Genomic DNA, 24,993 nt, shown 5'->3' with positions numbered 1-24,993 from the left:
CACCTTGTTGTCTCGGATTCTCCAGCATCTGCAGTTCCTACTATCTCAGCATTGATACCCTGCCTACTGTGGCTGCAGATGCAAAATAAAATTCATGTGAATTTTGACCACATCCATAAGTTTTAATTCTCTCTCCTTTCCAGTCAAAGCCTGTGTGCCTCTTCTTTGTTCCTGCTTTTTGCTATGCTTCAGACTGGGGAGCTGCAAAAGCAATTGTGTCATATTACTTCCTGTTGGGGCATTGGGCCTGCATTGTTTTGCAACTACAGCCTCCTCTGACTTCCCTGTTTTAGCATTCTTTACTTTTGCAAGAAAGACAGAAGGTTGGGAATGGCTTTCTCATTTCGTAACTACTTCCAAATTGAATGCCAAAACTTGCAGTTATTTTTAGGCCTGATCATACTTGATAAGGTTCCTCCAAATGGGAAACCTGAAACTGCTAAGCTCCCAAGGTGAGGAGGAATGAACTGGCTTTCTGCTTTATTCATCAGTTCCTTTGGTTGGTTGCAGCATGGATAAGCTATAATTGGTCTCCCTACTAAGAAAGGGTACTGTTGCCATAGTGGAAGTGCAGTGACACTTTGCTATGCTGATACCGAAGATTGCAAGATGTGAGCAGGGATTGGTTTGACTGAACCTGTGTTTACTAGGTATGTAGAAGGATAGGAATGTATAAAATTTTAACAGAGCTAGGCAAACCAGATGCAAGGAGGATGTTTCCCCAAAATTGGCTAAACTAGAACCAGCCATCACAGTCTCAGAATATGGGTAAGCCATTTAGGACTGAGGATGAAAATTTATTCCCTCAGAGGGTGGTCACCTTGTGGGACTCATTATCACTGGAGGCTGGGTCACTGAAAATATTCAAGAAAGAGATTGTTATATCTTTAGATATCGAAAGAATTGAGGAGTTTGGAGAAAAGGCAGGAATATAGTGTTAAGATAGAGGATCAGCCATGATCCTGTTGAATGGTGGACCAGACTTGAAGGGCTGAATGGCCTACTTCTGTCCCTAGTATCTATGTTTCCATAAAGGATCCCTTCCCTTGTGAGTACCTTTCTCCCAGACCCAAATGACCTTTTGTCTTAAAGGAACTAGTTAAGCCAGGCTTTCTTGAATTATGAAGAAGTAGAAGTTAATTAATTACTAAACATGAGAAGAAACACTAAAGCAGCATATATAGCCACATATTAGAAATAAGAGGCAAGTCCAAAAGTTTTTAAAAACCACTGATATGTGGGTCAAATTTGAAATGTTTGAGAAGAGCTGATAGTTGAATGTTGCGTCCATTGCAGGGGAGGTTATCAGTAGCTGCGATGTTGAGATTTCTGGTTTTGTAGGCTGATTGAAGTTACCTTGTCCTAATTCCTGCAACATCCTGTGTCTCAGAGGGTCTCCCTTTAGTTAACGCTGCATAGCAGAGTAACAAGAGGATAGTTTTTTGACAGTGGCTTGCCTAGCATGCTAACGCTGAAATGCAGTTTAGTACACACGCAAGCATTCAGTCCTACTGATCCAGTCCTGTAGAGTTGAAACTGACTTTTTAAACCCCTGTCCTTTTGTATTCTTCAAAAGGAAAAACACAAAATGTGTCTGGAGTTTGAGACATAATCTGTAAAGGGTGCTTTACTGTTGATCAGGGATCATCATCTCCTCACGATCTTTGTAATTGCAAGAGATCACGTTCCAGTCTGTTAAAAGTTTCTTGATATCTTTATCTGTCATGTCCCATTGGTCCCACACAAGTTTTTTTTAAACAGCTGCACTTTTTGTTTCTTTAAACACATTTTGAAATTAAGGGCTAAAAATATCCACTGTTCTTTTGAGGTACTGACCTGTCATCGTAACATACCTGCATTGATTTTTTTGCTTTTAGGGTTGTGTTTGCATAGCAGTTCAAAACCATTTGTAATGAACATAAGATATGTTTCATCATGAGTGCTTCAGCATGGAATGACAGATTCGGGGCATTAGATTACATAATTTTACAATGCAGAATTGGTCAAACAGGCCTGGACTCCACATGAACCTCCTACTGTTCTCCATCTCCTGCTATCCTCAAATGCTTCCATTCCCTTCTCCCTCATTTTTTGTCTCCCTTTGTGTTAAATCCGTCCGTGTTGGTTACCTCAGTTACTCCTTGTGGTATGTTGGGAGGGCAGACAGTGGGCTAGTGATAGTGTGACTGGAATGGTAATCCAGTGGCTAATATGCTGGGGCCAAGTGTTCACATTTCACCATGGCAGTTAGTGCGATTTGCATTCACCTGATAACAGTCTGGAATGCAGAAGCACTTCCTGGAATGGTGACCATGACAATTGTCATTGTTTATCGTAAAAGCCTGTCTGGTCCACAAGTGTCCTTGAGGGAAGGAAATCTTGCCTATTTTTGTTTAATACTCATTCATAGGTTGTGGATATTGCTGGCTGGGCCATCATTTATTGCCCATCTCTAGTTGCTGTTGAGAAGATGATGGTGCTTTCTTGAGCTGCTGCAGTCGGTTTGCTGTATTTAGGCCCACAATGCTGTTAGGAAGGAAGTTCCAGCATTTTGACACTGTAGGAATAGCGATATAGTTCCAAGCCAAGATATTGAGTGGCTTGGAGGGGAACTTGCAGCTGGTGGTGTTGCTATGCATCGGTGCCCTTGACCTTTAAATGGAAGTTGTCGTGGATGTAGAAGGTGCTGTCCAAGGACCCTTGGTGAATGTTTGCAGTGTGTCTTGTAAGTGGTACACACTGCTGCTACTGGGTGTTGATACTAGTAGGAGTGAATGTTTGTAGATGTGTCCGTCAAGCAGGTTGCCCTGTCCTGGTTGGTGTTAAGCTTCTAGGATGTTCTTGGGGCTGTACTCATCCTGAGTATTCCATAAAATTCATGACTTGTGCCCTGTATGTGTTGGACAGGCTCTTGGGAGTCTGGAGGTGCAGGATTCCTAGCCTCTGACCTGCTGTTGGAGTCAAAGGATTAAATGGCTCCTGTAGTTCAGTTTCTGGTCAGTGGAACTCTTCAATGTTGAAATGCCCAATGTTAGTAGGGGATTGATGGTCATGTCATTGAATGTTAATGGTTAGGTTCTCTCTTGTTCAGATGATCATTACCTGGTACTTACGTGGTGCAAATGTTGCTTTACACTAGTCAGCCTAAACCAAAATATTGTGCAGTTTTTGCTGTATTTGGGCATGGACTGCTTCAGTAACTGAGGAATTACAAATGGTGTTAAACAGTGTGTAAATATTGGCACAGCCCCCACTTCTGACCTTATGATGGAGGTGAGGTCATTGAAGCAGCTGAAGCTGGTTGGGCCCAGCACATTACCCCGAGGAAATCCTGTAGTGACATCCTAGAGCTGAGATGACTGACTTTCAACTACCACAGCCATCTTTTCGCTCTAAGTATGGTCCTAATGAGTTGCATACATCCTAATCCAGTCTGCCCCACCTTGTAACTCCAGATCCAGAATAATGGACTTGACTCTTAACTGCCCTCTGAATTGGCCTACCAAGCCACTCAATTCATGGACAGTTAAGGATGGGAAACTTCTTTACCCTTTAAGTTTACTTATTGGTTACCACCTTATATTTATGACCTCCCCATCACAAGTGAAATTATCCTTGAGTCATGACTGTGATGCTTCACACAGTTGTGTTCCTAATCTTTCTGGTGCCAAAAGCATATGTTTTCTCAGCTCTGTCCAGAATGAGGAATGGAAATTTGTCTCGCGATTCCCCTATGTGTCAACATTCTAAGTTACCAAAGAGTGAGCTCTGGCAGCTTTTCCAGTTGAGGAATGATATCTAGTACATCTTCTGTTGCTGTTTGTATGTCATTTGTTTTGTTTTAATCTCAGGTGAAATAGCACCGGCTGCTCCTGCATGTTCTGTCAGCTAGTTATTGGCTTTTAAACAACATTTGTGTATCAATCACAGATGAAAACTCCTGTATCACTTGTTAACTTGCAGTTTATTGGAAAGTGATTTTGGCTGGTTTGAGGGCACTGTGTTTATAAGTAAATAAATCAGAGCAAATGAATTGTGCCTGTACAACATTCTTGTTAAATTTGCCTGATCGCAGAACAATGTGTCAAATTCAGGATCAAAGATATCATACCAAGAGAACCTGGCTATCTTTCAAATATCATGAAGTCTGAATTCTTGTGAAATACCATTGAGAAAAGACAACTGCAGCAAGATTTAGATAAGCGTATTATTATTACACTTTTTTGAAAGAGCTGTAAATTTAGAAGAAAATACTAACTTGATATTCAAGAGTCAAAGGAAGTTGCTCACCCTCTATTAATCAGTAACAGTCCTCCACTTACTCATCAAAAGGAATGAAATAAATATGGAAGTGAAGCTCAAAACAGGCAGAGTAACAGAAATTATTTCAAGTGCTTTCCTGCTTCTTTCCCATTGTGTTCAGCTGTACGTTCCTGTTAAGAGCACAGGAAAAGAAATGCTGCTGACCTTGACACACACACAGATGTTATTGTTCTGCAAGGTTTTCGAAAATAAAAGCTCATGATATGTGGGTAACATATTTGTATGAATATTTATATGGCTAGCTAACAGGAAGCAGAGAGCAGGCATAAATGGGTCATGTTCATTTTATTTAATTTACTCATAGGATGTGGACATTGATAACTGGCCCAGTGTTTTTTCACCCATCCCTAGTTGTCTTTGAAAAGGTGGTAGTGAGCTGCCTTCTTGAATCAATTCAGTTCATGTGCTGTACATAGACTCTCAATACTGTTAAGAAGGGAATTCCAGGATTTTGATATAACAGCACTGAAGGAACAGTGGTATGTTTCCAAGTCAGGATGGTGAGTGGCTTGGAGGGGAACTTGCAGGTGATGGTGTTCACAAGCATTTATTACCCTTGTCTTTGTAGATGGTAGCAGTTGCGGGTTTACAAAGTGCTGTCCAAGGAGTGTTGGGTGAATTTCTGTTGTGCATCTTATAGATGGTACACGGTGCTGCCACTGAGTTCTGGTGCTGGGGAAAGTGGATGTGGTGCCAATCAGTGGACTGCTTTATCCTGGATGGTGTCAAGCTTCTTCAATACACTTGAAACTGAATCCATCTATCATACTCCTGATTTGTGGATGGTGGAAAGGCTTTGGGAAGTCAGGAAGTGAGTTACTTGCTGTAGGAACCCCACATCTTGTAGCTATGTATTTATATGGCTAATCTAATTCAATTTCTAATAAGTGATAACCCTGAAGATGTTGATGGGGGCTTTAGTGAAGGTAAAACCATTGATGCGATGGTTAGATTGTCTCTTTTTGGAGATGATTATTGCCTGACATTTATGTGGCCATGGTGTTGCTTGCTGTTTTTCAGCCCAAGTCTGGATATCGTACAGGTAATGCTACATTTGTACATGGACTGCAGTAGCCTTGAATGGTGCTACATACTGTGCAGTCATCAGTGAACATCCCCAGTATTGACCTTATGATGGCATGAAGTTCATTGACAAAGCAGATGAAGATGGTTGGGCCTAGCATATCACCCTGAGGAACTCCTGCAGAGATGTCCTGGAACTGAGATGGCTGATCTCCCACAACCATCTTCAAATTCCTTTTGTGTCAGCAATGAATCCAAACAGCAGAAGGTGTTCCCTGATCCTCGATTCCAGTTTTGCTCGAGCTTCATGATGTCACTTGGTCAAATGCAGCCTTGATATCAAAGGCAGTCACTGTCTCCTCACTGCTGGAATTCAGCTGTTTTGTCCATATTTGAACCAAGGCATAAATGAGGTCAAAAGTTGACTGAACCCAAACTGAGCACCAGTGAGCAGATTATTGCTTGTTAGCATGATTGATGACAACCTCCATCTTGGTACGGTGGCTCAGCAGCTAGCACTGCTGCATCGTTGTACCAGGGATATGGGTTCAATTCCACTACAGGTGACTGTCTGTGTGGAGTTTGCACATTCTCCCGTGGTTTCCTCTGTGTGCTCTAGTTTCCTCCCACAGTCCAAAGATGTGTAGGTTAGGTGGATTGGCCATGCTAAATTGCACACAGTGTCCAGGGATGTGCAGACTAGGTGGATTAGCTGCAGGAAATTCAGGGCTATGGGGATAGGGTGGGGTGTGGGGGGGTTGTGGGTCTGGGTGGGATGCTTTTCAGAGGGTCAGTGAGGATTCCATAGGCTAAATGGCCTACTTCTATACTGTAAGGATTCTATGATTCTTTACAAATGATCGAGAATAGACTGATTTTCCTTTACCACACCATGCTGGATTTGTTCTGCTTTTCGTGTACAGGACATACTTGGGCAGTTTTCCACATTGTCAGGTAAATGCTAGTGTTGTATCTGTACTAGAACAGCTAAACAACAGGTGTGGCAAGTTCTGAAGCACAAGTTCTGTGTACTATTGCTGAAATATTGTCAGAGCTCATAGCCTTTGTAGTTTCCAGTGCTTCCAATTATTTCTTGAAATCAGGTGGAGTGAATTTATTTAAAAGAAGGGTTCAGAAGAGTATGAGGTGATGATTGAAACATGTAGAAGTGAATCCTGATAGAGTTGAAATGATGCTTCTTCTGATGGGAGAATCTAGAACTAGGGTTTACATGTTGTATTAATGAAATCTTTATTGAGATTGTTACTGCTTTTTGTTTTGGACAGGATTCAACACAGCAACTAATGTGGTGGTTTTGGCAGGCACAAACCGCCCAGATATCCTGGACCCTGCGCTGATGAGGCCCGGTCGATTTGACAGACAAATTTTCATTGGTAGGTCTGAACAAATGATGCTTGCATTATTTATTCTGAGGCTTGCTGACACCAACAGAACGTACTTTATGCAAAAATACATGTATAGGAGAGTAAAGCACAAGAACAGGAGATAGGAGGAGATCATGTGCCCTGTCAAGCCTACTCGATCATTCTACATAATCATGTCTGATCTTGAACTTCTACTTTATTTCCCTGCCCACTCCCCATATCCCATGATACCCTGAGAAACCAAAAATCTACCAGTCCCAGCCTTGAATCAATTCAATGAAAAAGCATCTACAAGTCTCTAGATAAGAAAATTGCAAAGATTTTCAACCTTTCACATGAAGAAATTCCTCCTTATCTCAGTCCTAGCGGTTATCCCCTTATCCTGATACTGTGTGCCAGCATTTTAGATTCCCTAGCCAGCAGAAACTGTCTCTGTGTCGCCCTGTGAAACACCTTCAGAATGTTATGCAGAATGCTGGAGAAGCTCAAAAAGTTTGGCAGCATCTGTGGAGAGAGAAACAGTTCTGAAGAAGAATCAAAGAATCATTCTCTAGACTTGAAATGTTAACTGTTTCTGTTTCCACAGATGCTGCCAGACCTGCTGAATTCCTGCAGCATTCTTTGTGCTTGTTTCAGATTTCCAGCATCCACAGTTTTTGCCTTTGTCTTTCAGAATCTTGTAAGTTTCAGTTAGGTCACCTCTGATTTTTAAAAAAAAAAATCTTCTCATCCCAAGAATCAATCTAGTGAATCTTTTCTATAACAACTCCAAAACATGTATATCCCCATCCTTAAATATTGAGACCAAAATTGCACAAAGCCCAGTAGAATTGTAGCAAGATGTCTTTATTCTCTAAAACTCAACAAAGGCCATTTGTTTTCCTATGTGTTTGCTGTACCTACATGTTTCATTTCTATGCTCCCAGCATGAGCAAACTTAAGTTTCCCTGAACATCGATATTTACAAGTTTCATGTTTTTTTTTTTAAGAAATAGTCTGTTTTTCTATTATGTCCAAAGTAAATCTCTCACTTCTCACATTATGCTCCATTTGCTATCTTATTGCCCACTTGATTAATCTGTCAATATTTCCTTGCAGCCTCTGTGTCCTCACAGCTTAGATTTCCACCTATCTTTATGGCACCAACAAAACAGATATTGGAATTTGAAATGTGCACACTTGGTTTAACAGTTACAAAATAATTCATGGAAAATTGAATGCTAGTTTGGAGAAGCCATTCTCTTTGTCCAGTCCATGGGATAGCTTGCCTCGCAGCTGGACCTCGGGTTACAGTACAAAACCTAGGGAGTAGCTGCTGGGATATCATCTCCATTTCCATCATTGTCGTACCTAAACAAAAATCCATCAGCTTGTGAACCTGTCTGCAACATACCGTTCTTAGAGTAGAAATCATTCCTCTGACGAAACAGTTTTGTCATCCCAACCATTCTCCATGCTGTCAGGCAACCTGGAGGCAAACTGTTAAATTATCACCTTCTGGAAAGAGCAACTGGAAGACTCACTATTCTTGCATTCAGGCTCCCAATGCAAAATTCATTTGGATGCTTTGTGCCCAATATTTCAGACTGACGTGGTTTTCTGATCAGGCTCAGCAACTAGTGATCAACTCTGGGCTGCACAAGGAGTTCCTTTTTATAAATTCACTCATGGGTGTCACTGGGCCAGCATTATTACCTGTCCTTAGCTGCCCTTAAGGTGATGGTGTGCTGCCTCCATGAACCGCTACAGCCCATATGCTGTAGGTGGACCCACACTCACCAGACTCCAGTCAGTTGAGGGTAAGATCACAGTTGGTGTGATGTGCGGCCCATCTTTCCATGCTGTATTGGAAATTGTGATTGTTTAAGGTAGAGCACTTGCAAATTTGTCCTGGCTACAAAACTATATTGAGGAAAGAGGTGGGAGGCTCTAAATAAAGATGGAGAAAATTGAATTTTAAAAATGAATTAAATATAGATTGGTTCTGGTAGCTATTATGAAATGTGTGAAACCTACATTTTCAAAGAAATCCAGGGAGAAAGTCATAACTTGGTTGAGTTGGTTGAGCAAGCTGTTCAATGTTGTGTTCATGGTTTGGTGTAGGCCAAGGAAACCAACACAGTTTGTATTAGTTCCAATCGGGAGGCTAGGTTGGCACTATCCCATGTTTTATATAATATCTATCTTGTTTTAACAAAGCATTTTAGTGGGTAGAACAGAACAAATGTTGTACCTTGCATATGCTATCGTTATCATTTTCATTTGGAAAAGGATGTGTGGCAAATTGAGCTTCTCACCATGGGCAGGGAAAAGTGGAAGACCTGTTAATCAGCCCTGCTCTTGTGCATTTCCAAGTCACCTCACACTTCTAGAAAATTATTGAAGCAGACAATGAGTAGATTGTGTTGATACAACCTTTTACTTAAAGCCCTCCCATACTAATTTCGCAGTCTTATTTTTGTCTTAATAAAGGACCACCTGACATTAAAGGAAGGGCTTCAATTTTTAAAGTTCATCTCAAGCCCTTGAAATTAGAAACCTCTATCAAGGGCGAGGATTTGGCAAGAAAATTAGCAGCTTTGACTCCTGGATTTACAGGTAAATGTTAATACTCCTGTCAATAGTCCAGAAATAATTTCCTCCTTTTCAAAATTGCAGAATTTATAGTTGAATCCTTTCATTTTCTCAAGTTTATTTTTCAATCTTTGAATTAAATTTATATATCGCTTCTCCAAGTTTGAAAAAAATCATAAGAATACTACTTTTCTCCTTTGCCTTCCGCACTGTCACCTCCACAACCGTAAGAGAGTCCTGAACTAGGTTTCCAGAGTCCCTTTGTGCTTCAGATTTCCAAAGCCTTTTCCTGGTTAGAAAATAGTCAGTGCCTCCATTCTTCCTACCAAAGTGCATAATCTTTCCAACATTGTATTCCATCTGCCACTGCTTTGTCCACTCTCCAAGCCTGTCCAAGTCCTCCTTCAACTTCTCTGCTTCCTCAACACTACTTGCCCCTCCACCCATCTTTGTCTCATTTGCAAAGGAAGTTCCAGGATTTTGACCCAGTAACACTGAAAGCATAGAGATATTTCCAAGTCAGGATGCTGAGTTATTTGGAAGGGAACTTGCAGGTGGTGATATTCCCACATATATGCTGCTCTTGTTCTTCTAGATGGAAATGGTTATGGTGGAGGGTGTGATTATGTCTGGAAATGGTGCCAGTCAAGTGATCTGCTTTGTCCTGTACAGTGTCAAGCATCTTGAATGTGGTTGGAATTGCACTCCTCCAGACAATTAGAGTGTATTCCTTCGCACTCCTGACTTGGGCCTTGTAGATGATGGACATGAGTCTGTTACTCACTGTACGATTCTTAGTCTATGACCTGCTCTTGTTACAACAGTACTTGTGTGTTTCGTTCGTTCAGTTCCTGTTTCACTATTTTCACCATTCCTGTACGATGGCATGAGCTAAGCACCAAAGAGGCCAGGTGTATAATTAATGAGCTGAAGAGCAGATGATTGCTTCAGAAAGTTGCAATGTGTTATAACAGATTACCTGCTGTGGATCATGTCGAAAATGACACTAGACCTAAAAATGGAAACATTTACAGCCCACAGTCACTAGTTAAACTGAAGTCTGTGGGAATTTAAGGAACACCATCCAAATAACTGGAATCATTCCTGGCGTAAAAGAAGATATTAGTAATTGTTGGAATCTAATCTCGGCTGCAGCACATCACTACAATAGTTCCTCGGGGTACTGCTCTAGTCCCCGCCTCCGTTACTTCATTAAAACCTATCCTCCATCATAAATGCAGAGTGAGCTGATGATTCTGCTGTGTTTGGCTTTATTTGCAATTTCTCAGGTAATGGACTAGCTCTTGTCTGCCTGCAACAAGACCTGGGCAACATCTATGCTTTGCCAGATAAATGGTGCAAGGCCTGGGCAATGACCATCTCCAACAAGGGAGAGTCTAAACCCTTGACATTGAATGGCATTACCATTGCCAAACCCCATCAACATCCTGGGAATTGAGCACAAACTTAACTAGACTAGCTATATAAATGCTGTGGCAATTGGGGCAGGTATGAAGCAGATGACTACTCTTGGGGGCTCGATCTCTATCTTACATGTTTCGCTTGAGCCAGTTGCACAGCCTTTAGGGGAAGAGAATTCCAGATTTCCATTATTAATTTATCTGCAAAATTGGTTCCTGATTTCACTCCTCAATACTTCAGATCTAATTTTAAGATTGTACCCCCTTGTTCTAGATGTCCACACCAGAGGCAATACGCCAAATCCTCATTGTCTGTGGGGGATAGGAGCACAGTCTTCCCGCAGATAACAAAAAAAACCTGGATACTGCTCTTTTGTAACTCTTATGGATCATGCAATCTGGCCGGATGTGTCAGAAAAGGGAAAAAAAAATGGGTTTTGGGGCTGATTTGGCGAGTATATGGATCCACAGGTCGTGAATCACCAAATAACGAGGACTGAGTGTAGTTTCTCTGGATCTGTCAGTGGTGAAACACATATGTCTGAAAATGTTGGTTTACTTTCCAGTGAAACATTACTTTCTGCCAGTGAAGACTTTTGCTTTTGGAATGTCTTGCTGGAAGTGAATTATTTTTCTGTGCTTGCTGGTTTGTTTTCCTTCAGGAGCTGACATTGCGAATGTATGCAATGAAGCTGCTTTAATTGCTGCCAGACATCTATCTGAGGCCATTATACAGAATCACTTTGAACAGGCTATTGAGCGTGTAATTGGAGGTAAGAATTTCAGTGCTCTGAATATTGATATATTATCAGTGACATTTAAGGCATCAGTATTGAAACAAAGAATTCATAGATAAATAATATCTGCAGCCACCTTATTGATATTTCAATAAATTGTGTAGAGAACTGGTCGCATGTGCATTGAAATGTGGGCCAAGTTCTCATTCTAATAACACAAGTTACCTCCTTGAACTCTGTAAGGAAAATAATTCAAGGCATTGGCCACCCAGTGTGCTGCTGCACATCTCGTAGAAAATAGGCAATGTTCCCAGTTGATGGTAGACAAAGATTCCAAAGTGAAAGCTAGCTTATAGACCATAAGATTTATTTTTCTTTTTTGTTTACCATGAAGGTCAGTCGCAACATATTCATAAAGGCTGCTGATGTACTTGTAACAAAACAACATAAAAAGAATTACACAAAGAAAATCACAAACTAATATTACATTATTCAAGAACTATTGGAACAATATCATTCCAGCTATCAAAAAGATTAATTTATTTTATCCCAGCAATAGCCTTTCTAACAGTCAGCCTCACTGAAGAGTGACACCTTCCTCCACACTAAAGCTTCTTGCACAGCTGTCATTGATTTCCTTTTGGTAAACTGCTGTGAGTTCACTTGATTTTTTTTCTTTTGTTACTGTTTCTCCTCAAGACCCTTAAAACAAACTACTAACTCAGCTCATTTATGGCTTTACGCAGGTTCCCTAAACTCTTATCTTCAACAACCCTGTAGTATGGGCTTCCTCTCTGAAACCTCCACACCCTTCTACTTCTGGAGTTTCCTTCTCACTGACTTTTAAATGAAGCTGCTTTAATTGTTGCCAGACATCTATCTGAGGCATTATACTCCTACACTCTCAGTGTTTGAAGACTGCTAAAAACAGCAAACTGCTGCCATGCATTTTCTCCCTGCATGAGCCTGTTTTTGTCACCCCCTCCCCTCTTTGGAGATTTTAAAAATAAACAGATTTAAGCAGAGGTGATGGCCTAATGGTACTATCACTAGACTATTAATCTAGAGAACAGATGATGTTCTGGGGACCCGGATTTGAATCCTGGCATTGTCAATTGTCAAAAATCCAGCCGTTTCACTGAGATAGGGAAGGAAACTACCATCCTTACTTGGTCTGGCCTACGTGAGTCCAGATCCACAGCAATGTCATTGACTCTTAAATATCCTCTGGGCAATTAGGGATGGATGATAAATGCTGGCTTAGCCAGTGATGCCAGACAGAAAAAACGCTCCAGATAGTGAACACTGAGCAATTATATCCCCAACGGCTAGCTGGTTATTTGCATAAAAATACATTACTTCTGGTAAAGCCTGCTTTGACCCAATGTTCAAAATGTCATTTTTAAAAAAAGACAAGCAAGAAACGTGTAGAACTTTGTGAATAAGTCTAGAAGTGGTAGGTTGTCAGACAGATTGAAATAGACAAAACTGGAAAAGCAAACTGATCCCATGTCAATATTTCAAAGTAGAGCAGGGTACTCTGGCCAATATTTATCCCTGAAATAATTTTTTAAAAAAACAACATATTTTGATTATTGCCACATCCTTGTGAGATGTTGCTGAGTGCAGATTGGCTGCTGTGTTTCCTAACTTATTAAAGTGACTGCACTTCAAAATGACATAATTGACTGGAAACTACTTTTTCCAGTTGTCATGGATTTATAAATGCAAGTCTTCCTTTTCAACCCAGGTGAACAGCATCTTTTTTTAAATTGAGTATGGGCTGTCTTCTGTCCGTAATATTGACAAATAACTTAGACTTAGCTAGAACTCCCACTTGACAACAGATAAAATAATGAAGAGGGTTGAGATTATAGTGCAGATCCACCACACCAGAAAGACTTCCGGTACAAGCATGGAGTAATGAGGTTGTATGGCCACAACTCTACTGGCTGAAAGTCCCAGTGGTGAAGCAGTAATCCAAAAGAATGCTATTATTTGCTTTGTGTTGTGTGTAGATCTGAATGGCAAACTCACTTAATCCTGACTTGAATTCACTTTGTGTAAATCGTAAGTTATTAAATACTTCATTGATTTGGTTGTGTCTTCAGTGTTATGTTGCAAAAGAAGCAGTTCTCCAGAATTCTTATTCAGAGATGAATGTTTCCTCCGCCTGAAATGTTCACTGAAGAAATGGTTTGTGTTTTGTGAATGTTTATACTTTGTAATATTTTCCCCTAATCCTCCAATTTAGGGCTGGAAAAAAAAACCCAGATTCTACAGCCTGATGAGAAAAAAACTGTAGCATATCATGAAGCAGGCCATGCAGTGGCTGGTTGGTTCCTGGAGCATGCTGACCCTTTGTTGAAGGTGAGATAAATCATAGCAAATATTGCAGTGCTAAATCATTTTATAAGATTGCTGAGGGATTTCTGCTGTGCACCTTTGTTTCAGAATATCTGTATTAGAAGGCCTAAAATATTCAGTGCTAACTTGGTTTACTGAATATTCCCATTCGGGCAATGAATTATGTAATAATATATGGAGAACTTTTTCAAATGATCACCAAGAGACAATAAAATTTCTTGGAACATTTAGGAGAGAAAAACCAGAACATTTGGTAGTGACTGAGAAAATTGAGGCTAGCAGAGTAAAAGGGAGACAAAGGAGGAAATGCATCAATGGTTTAAGAAATAGAGCAAATGTGAGATTTGAGAACATGATGCCTGGATAAGAAAATATTGGAACGTCCTTCTTTGTTCAAGGCACCTTATCAATACAAATTTACGATTGCAGAATACTCAATAGTACAAAACTTGCGTATTGATGAAAATATCAAAATGTTGCTGAAGGGTTACATTTTGTGCTCTAATTGGGACAGAGACGGGAATAGGGAATACCAGGTTTCAAGCAATCACGCCAATTTATGTTCCAGGATGAAAGGGTGCTGATTAGTTGGTAGGCCAAGCTGGATGATTGTTGCAAAGTTGGTATAGTACTTGTGGATTGGAAGGCAGGACATTAGAAATTGTTTAAGTATAGTGGGGAAAGAGTGTGTGGTCCCTTTAAAAGGTGCATTTTTTGTCTGCAGGCAGCAGCAGATGCACAGAGTGTTCTTGAAATTGAAGCATTGTATCAGAATGGCTATACAGTTAGCAAGCAAAGCAGCATTTTTACCAAGACAAGTTTTTGAATTTAGCCAATTAATTTAAACTAGCATTCTTAGTAGTGCTACCAGTCAACAGCACTCCTAGCTAATACTCCTGACACAAGAATTTGACAGAGGAAGGTGTTATGACTGGAGAGCAGCAGAGAAGACCAAGAACATTCTGGAAGACTTATCCTGGCTGTAATTTTTGAGAGACTTAAGTTTTAATTTATTTTTCTCATTACTTTGGTTTATATAAGTGGGGCTTGTGTTTACTGAAGCAGCATTCCATTAGAATTTTGTTTTATTTGAGAATAGTTAGTAGTTAAAGGAAGGAATTGTTCAGTTTGTTAGGAGTTCTGTTAATTTGTTCACTGTTAAGAGTTAGATAAATTGTTACTTGTTGCTTATATAGTGAGTATCAGGGATTTCTTTCATTTAACCACTCCTTTATAACCGTTTGGGGGTGAGAGGCAGATTCTACTACTTTTCACACTTCCTTTAACAGATTACAAGGTGAGGCAAGCTGCTTTGGGCGTTTTGGTCTTAATTTTCAGAGAGGTGTCAACCACCCCTGATGCAGTGTCATGTTGAAAGCAAAGAGCAACTTTATGCTCCACAAGTTCTGCTACTGCTGCTGTTAGCTCATAGTGCCTCATGAATGCCACGAGTAGGTTTATCCTGTACACAAAGCAAGGCAAATCCAACAAGGCCAGTTACCACCCCATTAATCTACTTTCCATCACTAGTGCTTGGTTAGCAGTAAACTGTTCACTAATGCTCAGTTTGGGTTCATCTGGATCTAATCTGCTCCTTACCTCATTAGGGCCTTAGTTCAAAACATTAAAAGTTTTACATTAAGATTGTGCCTTTTACATCATAAGGGCATCCCAAATTGTTGTGGAGAATGGAAGAGATTTACAGGGAATGGAGCAACAAACTTCTACATAAAGTTCTGAGAAGTTCTTACTTTGTATTTTTAGGTGTCCATCATACCTCGTGGGAAAGGACTTGGTTATGCTCAGTATTTACCCAAAGAGCAATATTTGTATAGTAAAGAGCAACTTCATGATCGAATGTGTATGACACTAGGCGGACGAGTTGCAGAACAAATCTTTTTTGGTAGAATAACAACAGGAGCACAGGATGATTTAAGAAAGGTTACCCAGAGTGCCTATGCTCAGGTATGTTGTTAGTCTAACGACTTTGATAAAATGTGGTGTGTTTCAATTTTTCCATTTCAGTTTACTCCTCAACATTATTTCTGCAGTGTTAATTCCTAATTAACTGCAAATCCCATTAATGCATAAAATTTATATATAGAATATCTTGAGGGTATTCTTGTTTCAGTTTGACTGTCTTCTGCAAGTTTTCAGCCTAGTGTTTGGCTAAACAATGCGAGCATTGTTAAAATCCATATCAATCCATCTCAGATTGGGAGGATGGACAAACTGCAGTATAACTTAGATTCCAAATTTGACGGCATGTACCAAGGAACTATGTAGGAATGATATCTTGTACTCCTTATGTTAACTGCTTTGAATGACAGGAACTGAACCACGTTGTCTTCAGATTGCAGCCTTAACTCCTGAATGGTGACACCCTGTCCCTTACTGATGCTTCCCTGCGTGTAATGTACACAATCTGGCATAGTCCTATTCTGTTGCTTACATGGATTTCATCCCTTTTCATATATTAACTGAATTAAAAGCCGAGATGCTGAGGTCACTGGTAATTTTATATAAATACATTGGTCCAGTCTTGATAGTATAGTGTCATAGCACAGAAGCCTTGGTCCAACCCGTCCATGCCAATCAGGTATCCTAAACTGAACTAATTCCATTTGCCTGCATTTGGCCTATTTCTCTTTAAACTTTTCCTATTCAAGTGCCAGTCCAAATGTCTTTTAAATGTTGTAATGTACTCGCCTTTACCACTTCCTCTGGCAGCTTGTTCTATACACGCACCACCCTCTGAAAATGTTGCCCCTCAGATCCCTTTTAAACCTCTCCTCTCTCACTTTAAATCTATGCGCCCTAGTTTTTGACTCCCCAATCCTTGGAAAAAGACCTTGACTATTCATTTTATCTATGTCCCTCATGATTTTATAAACCTTTATAAGATCATCCCTCAGCCTTTGCTCCAGGGAAAAATGTTCCAGCCTATCCAGCCAATCCTTATAATTCAAACCCTCCAGTCCTGACAACATCCTTGTAAATCTTTTCTGTACCCTTCGTATTTCAACAACATCCTTCCTTTAGCAGAGAGTCCAGAATTGTATGCAGTCTTGTGCAGCTGCAACATGACTTCCCAACTCCTATACTCAGCGACTGACAAATGAAGGCAAGGATGCCAAATGCATAAAAAAACACACCACCCTGTCTACCTGCGACGCCACTTTCAAGGAACGATGAACTGCACCCAGGTCCCTCTGTTTAACAACCCTTCCCAGGGCTTTACCATTAACTGTGTAAGTTCTACACTGGTTTGCCATACTAAAATGCAACACCTCCCATTTATGTAAATTAAACTCATCTGCCACTCTTCGACGCGTTGGCCCATCGATCAAGGTCCCATTGTACTCCTAGATAACCTTCTTCACTGTCCACTACGTCACCAATTTTGGTGGCATCGGCAAACTTACTAACCGTACATCCTATATTCTTATCCCAATCATTGATAAAAATGACAAACAGCAATGGACCCAGAACCAATTCTTGTAGTACACCTTTGGTCACAGCACCCCAGTCCAAATAATGACCCTGTACCATCACCCTCTGTCTTCTACCATCAAGCCAATTTTGTACCCAATTAGCTATCTCTCCCTGGATCCCATGTGATCTAACGTTACTAACCAGACTACTATGCGGGACCTTGTCGAATGCTTTGCTAAAGTAATCAAAGGGTAAACTAATGTTTCTACCCATTATAATTTCACCCATTTGAAATGGCCTAGAAGCATTTGTAGGTCACTAGAGATCATCATTTTCCAGCCCCTGTCTCACTGCTGTGACTTTTCTGCTTTTCACTATCATGTGTACATTGCCCCTTGTTACATGAAAAAAGATTTTTTTTTTGTCTTAGGCCACTGATCCTGAGATCTGTAACTTAATTTCCTCTGCAGTAGTCTTCATATAAGAATATAACAAATAGTGAAAGATGGATTCTTTTCTCTGTAGCTCCCTGCAATTCCTTGTGAGATGGCCCACCAATAGGTTGGATCACCTGACCCCCAACCTTCCTCACTCTAACCCCACTTGTTCACCACTTTTGATTTTAACTAACTTTGTTAGATCTCCATGGTTTCAATTTCCTTCATCCCCATTACTGAACAGAGATCTGTGTTTCATGCCATAGTACTTTGGTGATTTTCCATTTCTTTGCATGTGTTAAAACACCTTAAAGAAAGTCTGTTTATGAAAAGTTGGAATTTTGCAGTGCAAGAGGAGTGTTTGCTTTATTTTTTTAATTTGTGGAACATCCAAGTCAAAATTACCCTTCGTTAACACAGGATACTGGAGAAAAAGGATTTTTGTTTACTTGGTTTGCAATGAAATTGGCCTTTAATGGGATCATTAGAGTGTGTACTATATTCTTGGGCTTTGCAGCTTCATGAGCAATGTTACTATGTGATAAACTCCTGTTTAATTTTCATGATGTTTTCCTAGATTGTCCAGTTTGGTATGAATGAAAAAGTAGGCCAGGTTTCCTTTGATTTTCCACGACAAGGCGAGATGACTTTAGAAAAGCCATATAGTGAGGCCACTGCCCGACTGATAGATGAAGAAGTGCGATTAGTCATCAATTCTGCGTATGAGAGGACTCTGTCGCTTCTAACGGAGAAAAGAGCAGAAATTGAGAAGGTTGGAAAATTTGATATAAAACTTTAAAACTACCTTTTATTAACAATTGCAAAAAATTTTTTGCTACAGTGGGAACTGGCTAAGTTGTTCTGCCTGCCATCTTAATCCACAAATTCATTTCTCTTAAATGGAAGGAAAATTGGCTTGGCTCCACTATTTGGATGTGCGCAGATTTCTTCAGGTTTCTGTCAGATTTGTCTGGGCAGCCACCCAGGAAAAGCATGACTTGTGTTTCCTCCATGGGTCTTCACATAGAGCTGTTAAAACTGAATGTTTCTTACACACAAAGGACAGCACTCCTCACAGGCAGCCAAGTAGCTTATATTGTGAAGTTTTGAAACTGTAACAAAGCTGTCACAAGGTCAAATTGCTAATTTACTTTTAGAAGTCACCTAATCTCTAAAAGGCCAATTTTGCAATTTTGGATCATGCTATAAGGGAAACCTAGTAGGCTTAATTTTTAACCCTCATTAGATTAGCATGTGAGCATCTATAATGTCCATAAATAAGGTAACAGCCCATACCATTTGGTGTCTTCATACAAATACATAAGTATATACATTTTCTATTTATACCTGAATTTTTGTTTAGAGATGATAGGGCTTGCTGTATTGTATGATGCTGAGCTTGGAAAGTCAAAGTTACAATCCCTGGTCTGTGCTAAGCTAGCTATCTAGTAATCTGATGACAGTAGTAACCTTAAATTCCTTAGGAAAGAGAGAAATCAGTAAGCTTTATCACCTTTTATCAGTTGCCAATAGGCCATACGTCTGCATAATCTATTTACATCTGGTTTAAAAAAAAGTCATTCACAAGGCTTCCTGCAGTCTCTACAATTGAGCTAACATACAAAGATTGCTTTCTTGAAAGACCTAACATAGGCTGCCGGCACCTGTGGATCTGAACTGTATCATGAAACATTCCTTATATCAAGCAGGAGAGAAAGGGAAACTTATTGCCGATGATTGTGTACTGCTAGAGGTTCTTCTCAGCTTCATTGTTTCAGAAATAAGAAGATTTCCTGCTCTTAAGACTTTATGTAATCATGAAAATTGCATAATGCAGCCAATATCTTAATGGTTTAGATTGTGGTAACTTGATTCTAAAGCTTACCTTTTATTCAGGAACAAAAACAAAGTTGCTGGAAAAGCTCAGCAGGTCTGGCAGCATCTGTGGAGGAGAAAACAGAGTTTATGTTTCAGGTCCGGTGACCCTTCCTCAGAACTGATGGTGGCTGGGGAAATGTCAGTTTATGTGCAGAAAATAGGGAGGTAGGTGGGGTAGGGAGTAAACGATAGGATAGAGCCCAAAGAGAGAGAGAGAGACAGTTGGACAGACAAAGGAGTTGCTAATGATCAGGTTGGGAGGGTGAATAGTTGTTAATGGAGACTGTTAGTGACTAACAACAGGGGGTGTGCAGTGGCAGGCTATGTGGTAAGAAGGCCTGGTGTGTGGGGTGGGGGGCTGGGACATGGGAGAGTTTAGGCCTTAAAATTACTGAACCCAATATTGAGTCCGGCGGGCTGTAGGGTCCCCAAGCGGAAAATGAGGTGCTGTTCCTCCAGCTTGCACTGGGCTTCACTGGAATACTGTAGCAAGCCGGAGACAGAGATGTTGGCCAGGGAGCAAGGTGGTGCATTGAAGTGGCAGGCAACAGGTAGTTCAGGGTCTTTTTTGCGAGCAGAACGTAGATGTTCTGCGAAGCGGTCGCCAAGTCTACGCTTCATTTCACCAAAGTAGAGGAGACCACATGGTGAGCAGTGAATGCAGTAGACTAGATTCTTGGAAGTGCAGGTGAAGTGTTCCTTCACCTGGAAGGTATGTTTGGGCCCTTGGATACTGGGGAGGGAGGAGTAAATGCGCAGGTGTTGCCCTTCGCCGGTTACAGGGGAAGGTGCCGTAGAGCTGTGGAGAGGTGTTGGGGGTGAAGGAAGTATGGACCAGGGTGTCCCGGAGGGAACGGTCCCTGTGGAAGGCGGACGAGGGAGGGGAGGGGAATATGTGTCTGGTGGTGGCATCTTGCTGGAGGTGGCGGAAATGGCGTCTGATCTTCTGGATGGAAGGTATGTTTGGGCACTTGGATACCCTTCACCTTGGGGCCTTCACCTTCCAGGTGAAGCAACACTTTAACCTGCACTTCCAAGAATCTAGTCTACTGCATCACTGCTCACTATGTGGTCTCCTCTACATTGGAGAAACGAAGCGTAGACTTGGCGACCACTTCGCAGAACATCTACGTTCTGCTGGCAAAAAAGACCCTGAACTACCTGTTGCCTGTCACTTCAATGCACCGCCTTGCTCCCTGGCCAACATCTCTGTCTCTGGCTTGCTACAGTGTTCCAGTGAAGCCCAGTGCAAGCTGGAGGAACAACACCTCATTTTCCGCTTGGGGACCCTACAGCCCTCCGGACTCCATACTGAGTTCGATAATTTTAGGGCCTAAACTCTCCCATGTCCCAGCCCCCCACCCCACACACCAGGCCTTCTTACCACATAGCCTGCCACTACACACCCCCTGTTGTTAGTCACTAACAGTCCCCATTAACAACTATTCACCCTCCCAGCCTGATCGTTAGCAACTCCTCTGTCTGTCCAACTGTCTTTCTCTCCCTTTGCGCTCTATCCTATCGTTTACTCCCTACCCCAGCCACCTCCCTATTTTCTGCATATAAACTGACGTTTTCCCAGCCACCATCAGTTCTGAGGAAGGGTCACCAGACCCAAAACGTAAACTCTGTTTTCTCCTCCACAGATGCTGCCAGACCTGCTGAGCTTTTCCAGCAACTTTGTTTTTGTTCCTGATTTACAGCATCCGCAGTTCTTTTGGTTTTTACTTACTTTTAATCATTGTTTTAACTTTCTTTGATCCTGATTTATTGTAGCTGTTTACAGTTTGCTTTGAAATTCTAGAGCTGGAACATATTGTTTATCCTATTTAGGTTATGATATTGTTCAGTTGTAATTGTAAAATGATTTGATGTCCAACTGCAATCCATCTATTTTGTTTAAAAGTCCCATCCTCGTGTCATCAGCTAGAGCTCTATAGATGACCTATTTGTACATATTGAATATGACGGTGTAACCTTTGGAGGTTTGGGACATTGCTTTAAGGCAGTGGCATTCTTTTGGATCCCTTCTTCTGCACCCTACCTGCCACTTCAAGCAGTTCCTAACCTCCACCCAGTAATTTGAGATTGCAAGCTAACTGTGGTGAGGTTTTGAATGTCTTTCTCCATGCTATTATTTCATAGCATTGCATGGAATGTACTGATAAATACAGACTATTGGTTATGCTTCAAATGAACTTCCTCTGACTCTCCTTCGTCTAACCCTAGTAGCATGTTTTTAATCAACCTTCCTGTTAAATGCATCAATGCTATTCACCTCAAATTAGTCCTTGTAGCTAGTTCCACATTTCTGGATAAACCAGTCTCCTGGATTCCACATTAGACTTATTTTGTCTTCATCATCCCTAGTCTTAGTTTCCCTCACACATAAAGGAATTTCTTTACTGAGCTCTTTCAGTAACCATGTGGACTGGTTAGTAAAGTTAGATCACATGGGATCCAGGGAGAGCTAGCCAATAGCTGCAAAATTGGCTTGATGGTAGGAGACACAGGGTGATGGTAAAGGGTAGTTTTTCAGACTGAAGGGCTGTGATCAGTGGTGTTCTGCACGGACCAGTGCTGGGTCCACTGTTGTTTGTTGTTTAAGTAAATAATTTGGAAGAGAATTTGGGAGACATGGTTATTAAGTTTGTGCATGACACCAAAATTGGTGGTATAGTAGACAATGAAGAAGGTTATCTAAGATTATAACGGGATCTTGATCAGCTGGGCCAATGGATTAAGGAGTGGCAGATGGAGTTTAATTTGGATAAATGCAAGATATTGCATTTTGGTAAGACAAACCAGGGGAGGACTTAGATGGCTAATGGTAGGGCCCTGGGGAATGTTAAACAGAGAGACCTAGGGATGCAGGTACATAATTCCTTGAAAGTGGCATCACAAGTAGACAGGGTGGTGAAGAAGGCATTTGGCACACGTGCCTTCATTGGTCAGACCATTGAGTTTAAGAGTTGGGGAGTCATGATGTGTCTGTACATTGGTGAAGCCACTTTTGGAGCAATGTGTATAGTTCTGGTTGCCCTGCTATAGGAAGGATATTATTAAATTGGGAAGGGTAGAGAAAAGATTGACAAGGATGTTACCAAGACTGGAGGGTTTGAGTTAGAAGGAGAGACTGGATAGGCAGGGACTTTTAGCCATGGAGTGTAGGAGGTTGAGAGAGTGACTTTATAGAAGTTTATAATATCAAGGGGCATAGATAAGGAGAATAGCAAAGGTTTTTTCTCCAGTGTATGGGAATTCAAGACTAGAGGGCCTAGGTTTAAGGTGAGAGAAGAAAGACAAAGGGACCTGAGGGGCAGTGTTTTCATACAGAGGGACCTGAGGGGCAATGTTTTCACACAGAGGGTGGTGCATATAAGGAATGAACTGCCAGAGGATGTGGTAGATGCAGATGCAGGTACAGTTACAACATTTAAAAGACATTTGGACAGGTACATGAATAGGAAAGGTTCAGAAGGATATGGGCCAAGTGCAGGGAAATGGGACTATTTGAGTTTGGGAACATGGTTTGCATGGACGAGTTGGACCAAACAGTCTGTTTCCATGTTGTATGACTGTATGACTCTGATAACCTTAAAAAAAATCAGGTTTGTTTTGTTTTCTTGCAAATTTTAGATTGCTCAGCGATTGTTGGAAAAAGAGGTATTAGACAAGGCAGACATGATTGAACTGTTGGGACCTCGACCCTTCGCAGAGAAGTCAACATATGAGGAGTTTGTGGAAGGAACAGGAAGCCTTGAGGAAGACACGTCCCTCCCCGAGGGTCTCAAAGACTGGAACAAAGATCGTGAAAATGAAAGAAAGTATGAGAAGAGGAGCAAATTGCAAGAGGAGTCGCTGGAGGGCTGGCATGCTAAATGAGGCAAAATAATTATTTTGCTTTTGTAATTTTAAGAAATTGTGAGCCTACAACAGAAAAATTGTGCCTCCTTGATTGTGTTCAGACTTGTTGGTTAAAGAATTTTAAAACTCATACGGTTCACCAGCTCAGCTCTCCGCATTCAGTGTGGCTTTAACAGTAATTAATTTCCTCTAGGCCAATTTGTTCTGTGGAAATGAACATGAAACAAAAATGCCACTTTGTTTTAAGGTTGTAAGTGTATTTTAACAAAAATTGCTGCTTCACTTTAGCACCTGATATGCAAGTCTCTGACTGTGCACACTGCATCTGGTTTCATTTGAATGGGACTTTTATTTATTCCTCAATTTTGCCGCACATTTGAAGATGCAAGGGATTGTCTGCTGAGCTAGCAGGAGCTCATGGCTGAGAATTAATGTATACAATTTTCCATGTGGCTTCTTTATTTGGGGCTGTGAGCAATTGAAGACTTGAATGTAATTAGTTTGTGTAAATATTGTTTATTTTCAAATGTCAAAAGGAATACTTAAATAAAAGATAAAATATTGAATTTTGCTATTTATCTTGGGCCGGCAGGTGATCTTAATTTGGGAGGATAGGCTGTGATTTCTACTATTAAAATGCTCATTAATCAAATACATGGTATACCCAGTCATTGAATGATTTTGAAATGAAACTTCAAAGGGCAGCATGACAACAAATAAAGTTTTCAAAGACCTCTATCTTAACGTTAATATCAATAACTATTTACTGATGACAGGTACATACTACAGGGGCATGCTACATTCTGTTCTGAAGAGGAAACTTTAGACTCCATATGAGCTCTTGTTTTTCTCTCTCCTTACAAGTTCCCAGAACTGCTGACTTTCTCCAGAATTTCACATTTTTAATTCAGATTTTCAGCTTTTGATTTATCAGTGTTCTGCTAATAATTGTTCCAAAGATTTCTTAGTAATTTCAGAAGTTTTCTAATCTCGGTGTAGTATTGACATGAGGTTGTCTTGATTTTTCATCAGTTACTACATGTTATATTCCATCTCACTCCCTTTACTAAGCTTGTGCAAATAAAGAAAGGGATAGTTAATCAGTTATTAGGCTACTGCTATCAAACCTGCACTCAACAGTTACAAGTTAATTTCTAAACAATCCCCAGCCTTTCAGGAAATTGACAGAAGTGTGTGCAGGACCTTGAAATCAGACCCCATTATAGGAAGGATACATGACTGCTAAAGAATTCTTGGGTAATGCATTATCTTACAATGATCACAAACTTTAAATAATGCAAAGTATTGTTAGCACTGCAAAATGTGGCATTATGGTTCCAAATATGAGGGTTCATGAGTTATGCAAAGAATGGTGTATCCAAGGATGTTAGAAAGTGTGTGAAGTGCAATTATTCATGTAACTAGATCCCGCAACAATTACTTCATGGGAAAGATGCCGTATTAATATATAACATGCCATACCCATTAGGGTTTAGAAGTATTTGGGATAATCTAATGAAACATAACAGTAAGGAGTCTTGAAACA

At 40.7% G+C, this 24,993-nt stretch overlaps 1 protein-coding gene across 1 annotated transcript in view; it reads left to right on the top strand.

The window, feature by feature from the left end:
* Nucleotides 1–24,099, top strand: part of LOC109936126 (AFG3-like protein 2) — a 165,232-nt gene extending 141,133 nt beyond the window's left edge. Inside the window, exons 11-17 of the mRNA XM_048595482.1 lie at nucleotides 6,633–6,740; nucleotides 9,204–9,329; nucleotides 11,389–11,499; nucleotides 13,718–13,833; nucleotides 15,595–15,795; nucleotides 18,280–18,474; nucleotides 23,220–24,099. Of these exons, the coding sequence (XP_048451439.1) occupies nucleotides 6,633–6,740; nucleotides 9,204–9,329; nucleotides 11,389–11,499; nucleotides 13,718–13,833; nucleotides 15,595–15,795; nucleotides 18,280–18,474; nucleotides 23,220–23,465 (1,103 nt within the window). The 3' untranslated portion in view covers nucleotides 23,466–24,099. The remainder of the gene's footprint in view (nucleotides 1–6,632; nucleotides 6,741–9,203; nucleotides 9,330–11,388; nucleotides 11,500–13,717; nucleotides 13,834–15,594; nucleotides 15,796–18,279; nucleotides 18,475–23,219) is intronic.
* The last annotated feature ends 894 nt before the right edge of the window (nucleotides 24,100–24,993 follow it).

Source organism: Rhincodon typus, chromosome 4 (assembly GCF_021869965.1).
Source record: "Rhincodon typus isolate 14 chromosome 4, sRhiTyp1.1, whole genome shotgun sequence".
NCBI classification, from domain to species: Eukaryota; Metazoa; Chordata; class Chondrichthyes; order Orectolobiformes; family Rhincodontidae; genus Rhincodon; species Rhincodon typus.
The sequence above is the reverse complement of the archived record's forward strand: the minus strand, read 5'-3'. Positions and strand labels throughout refer to the sequence as shown.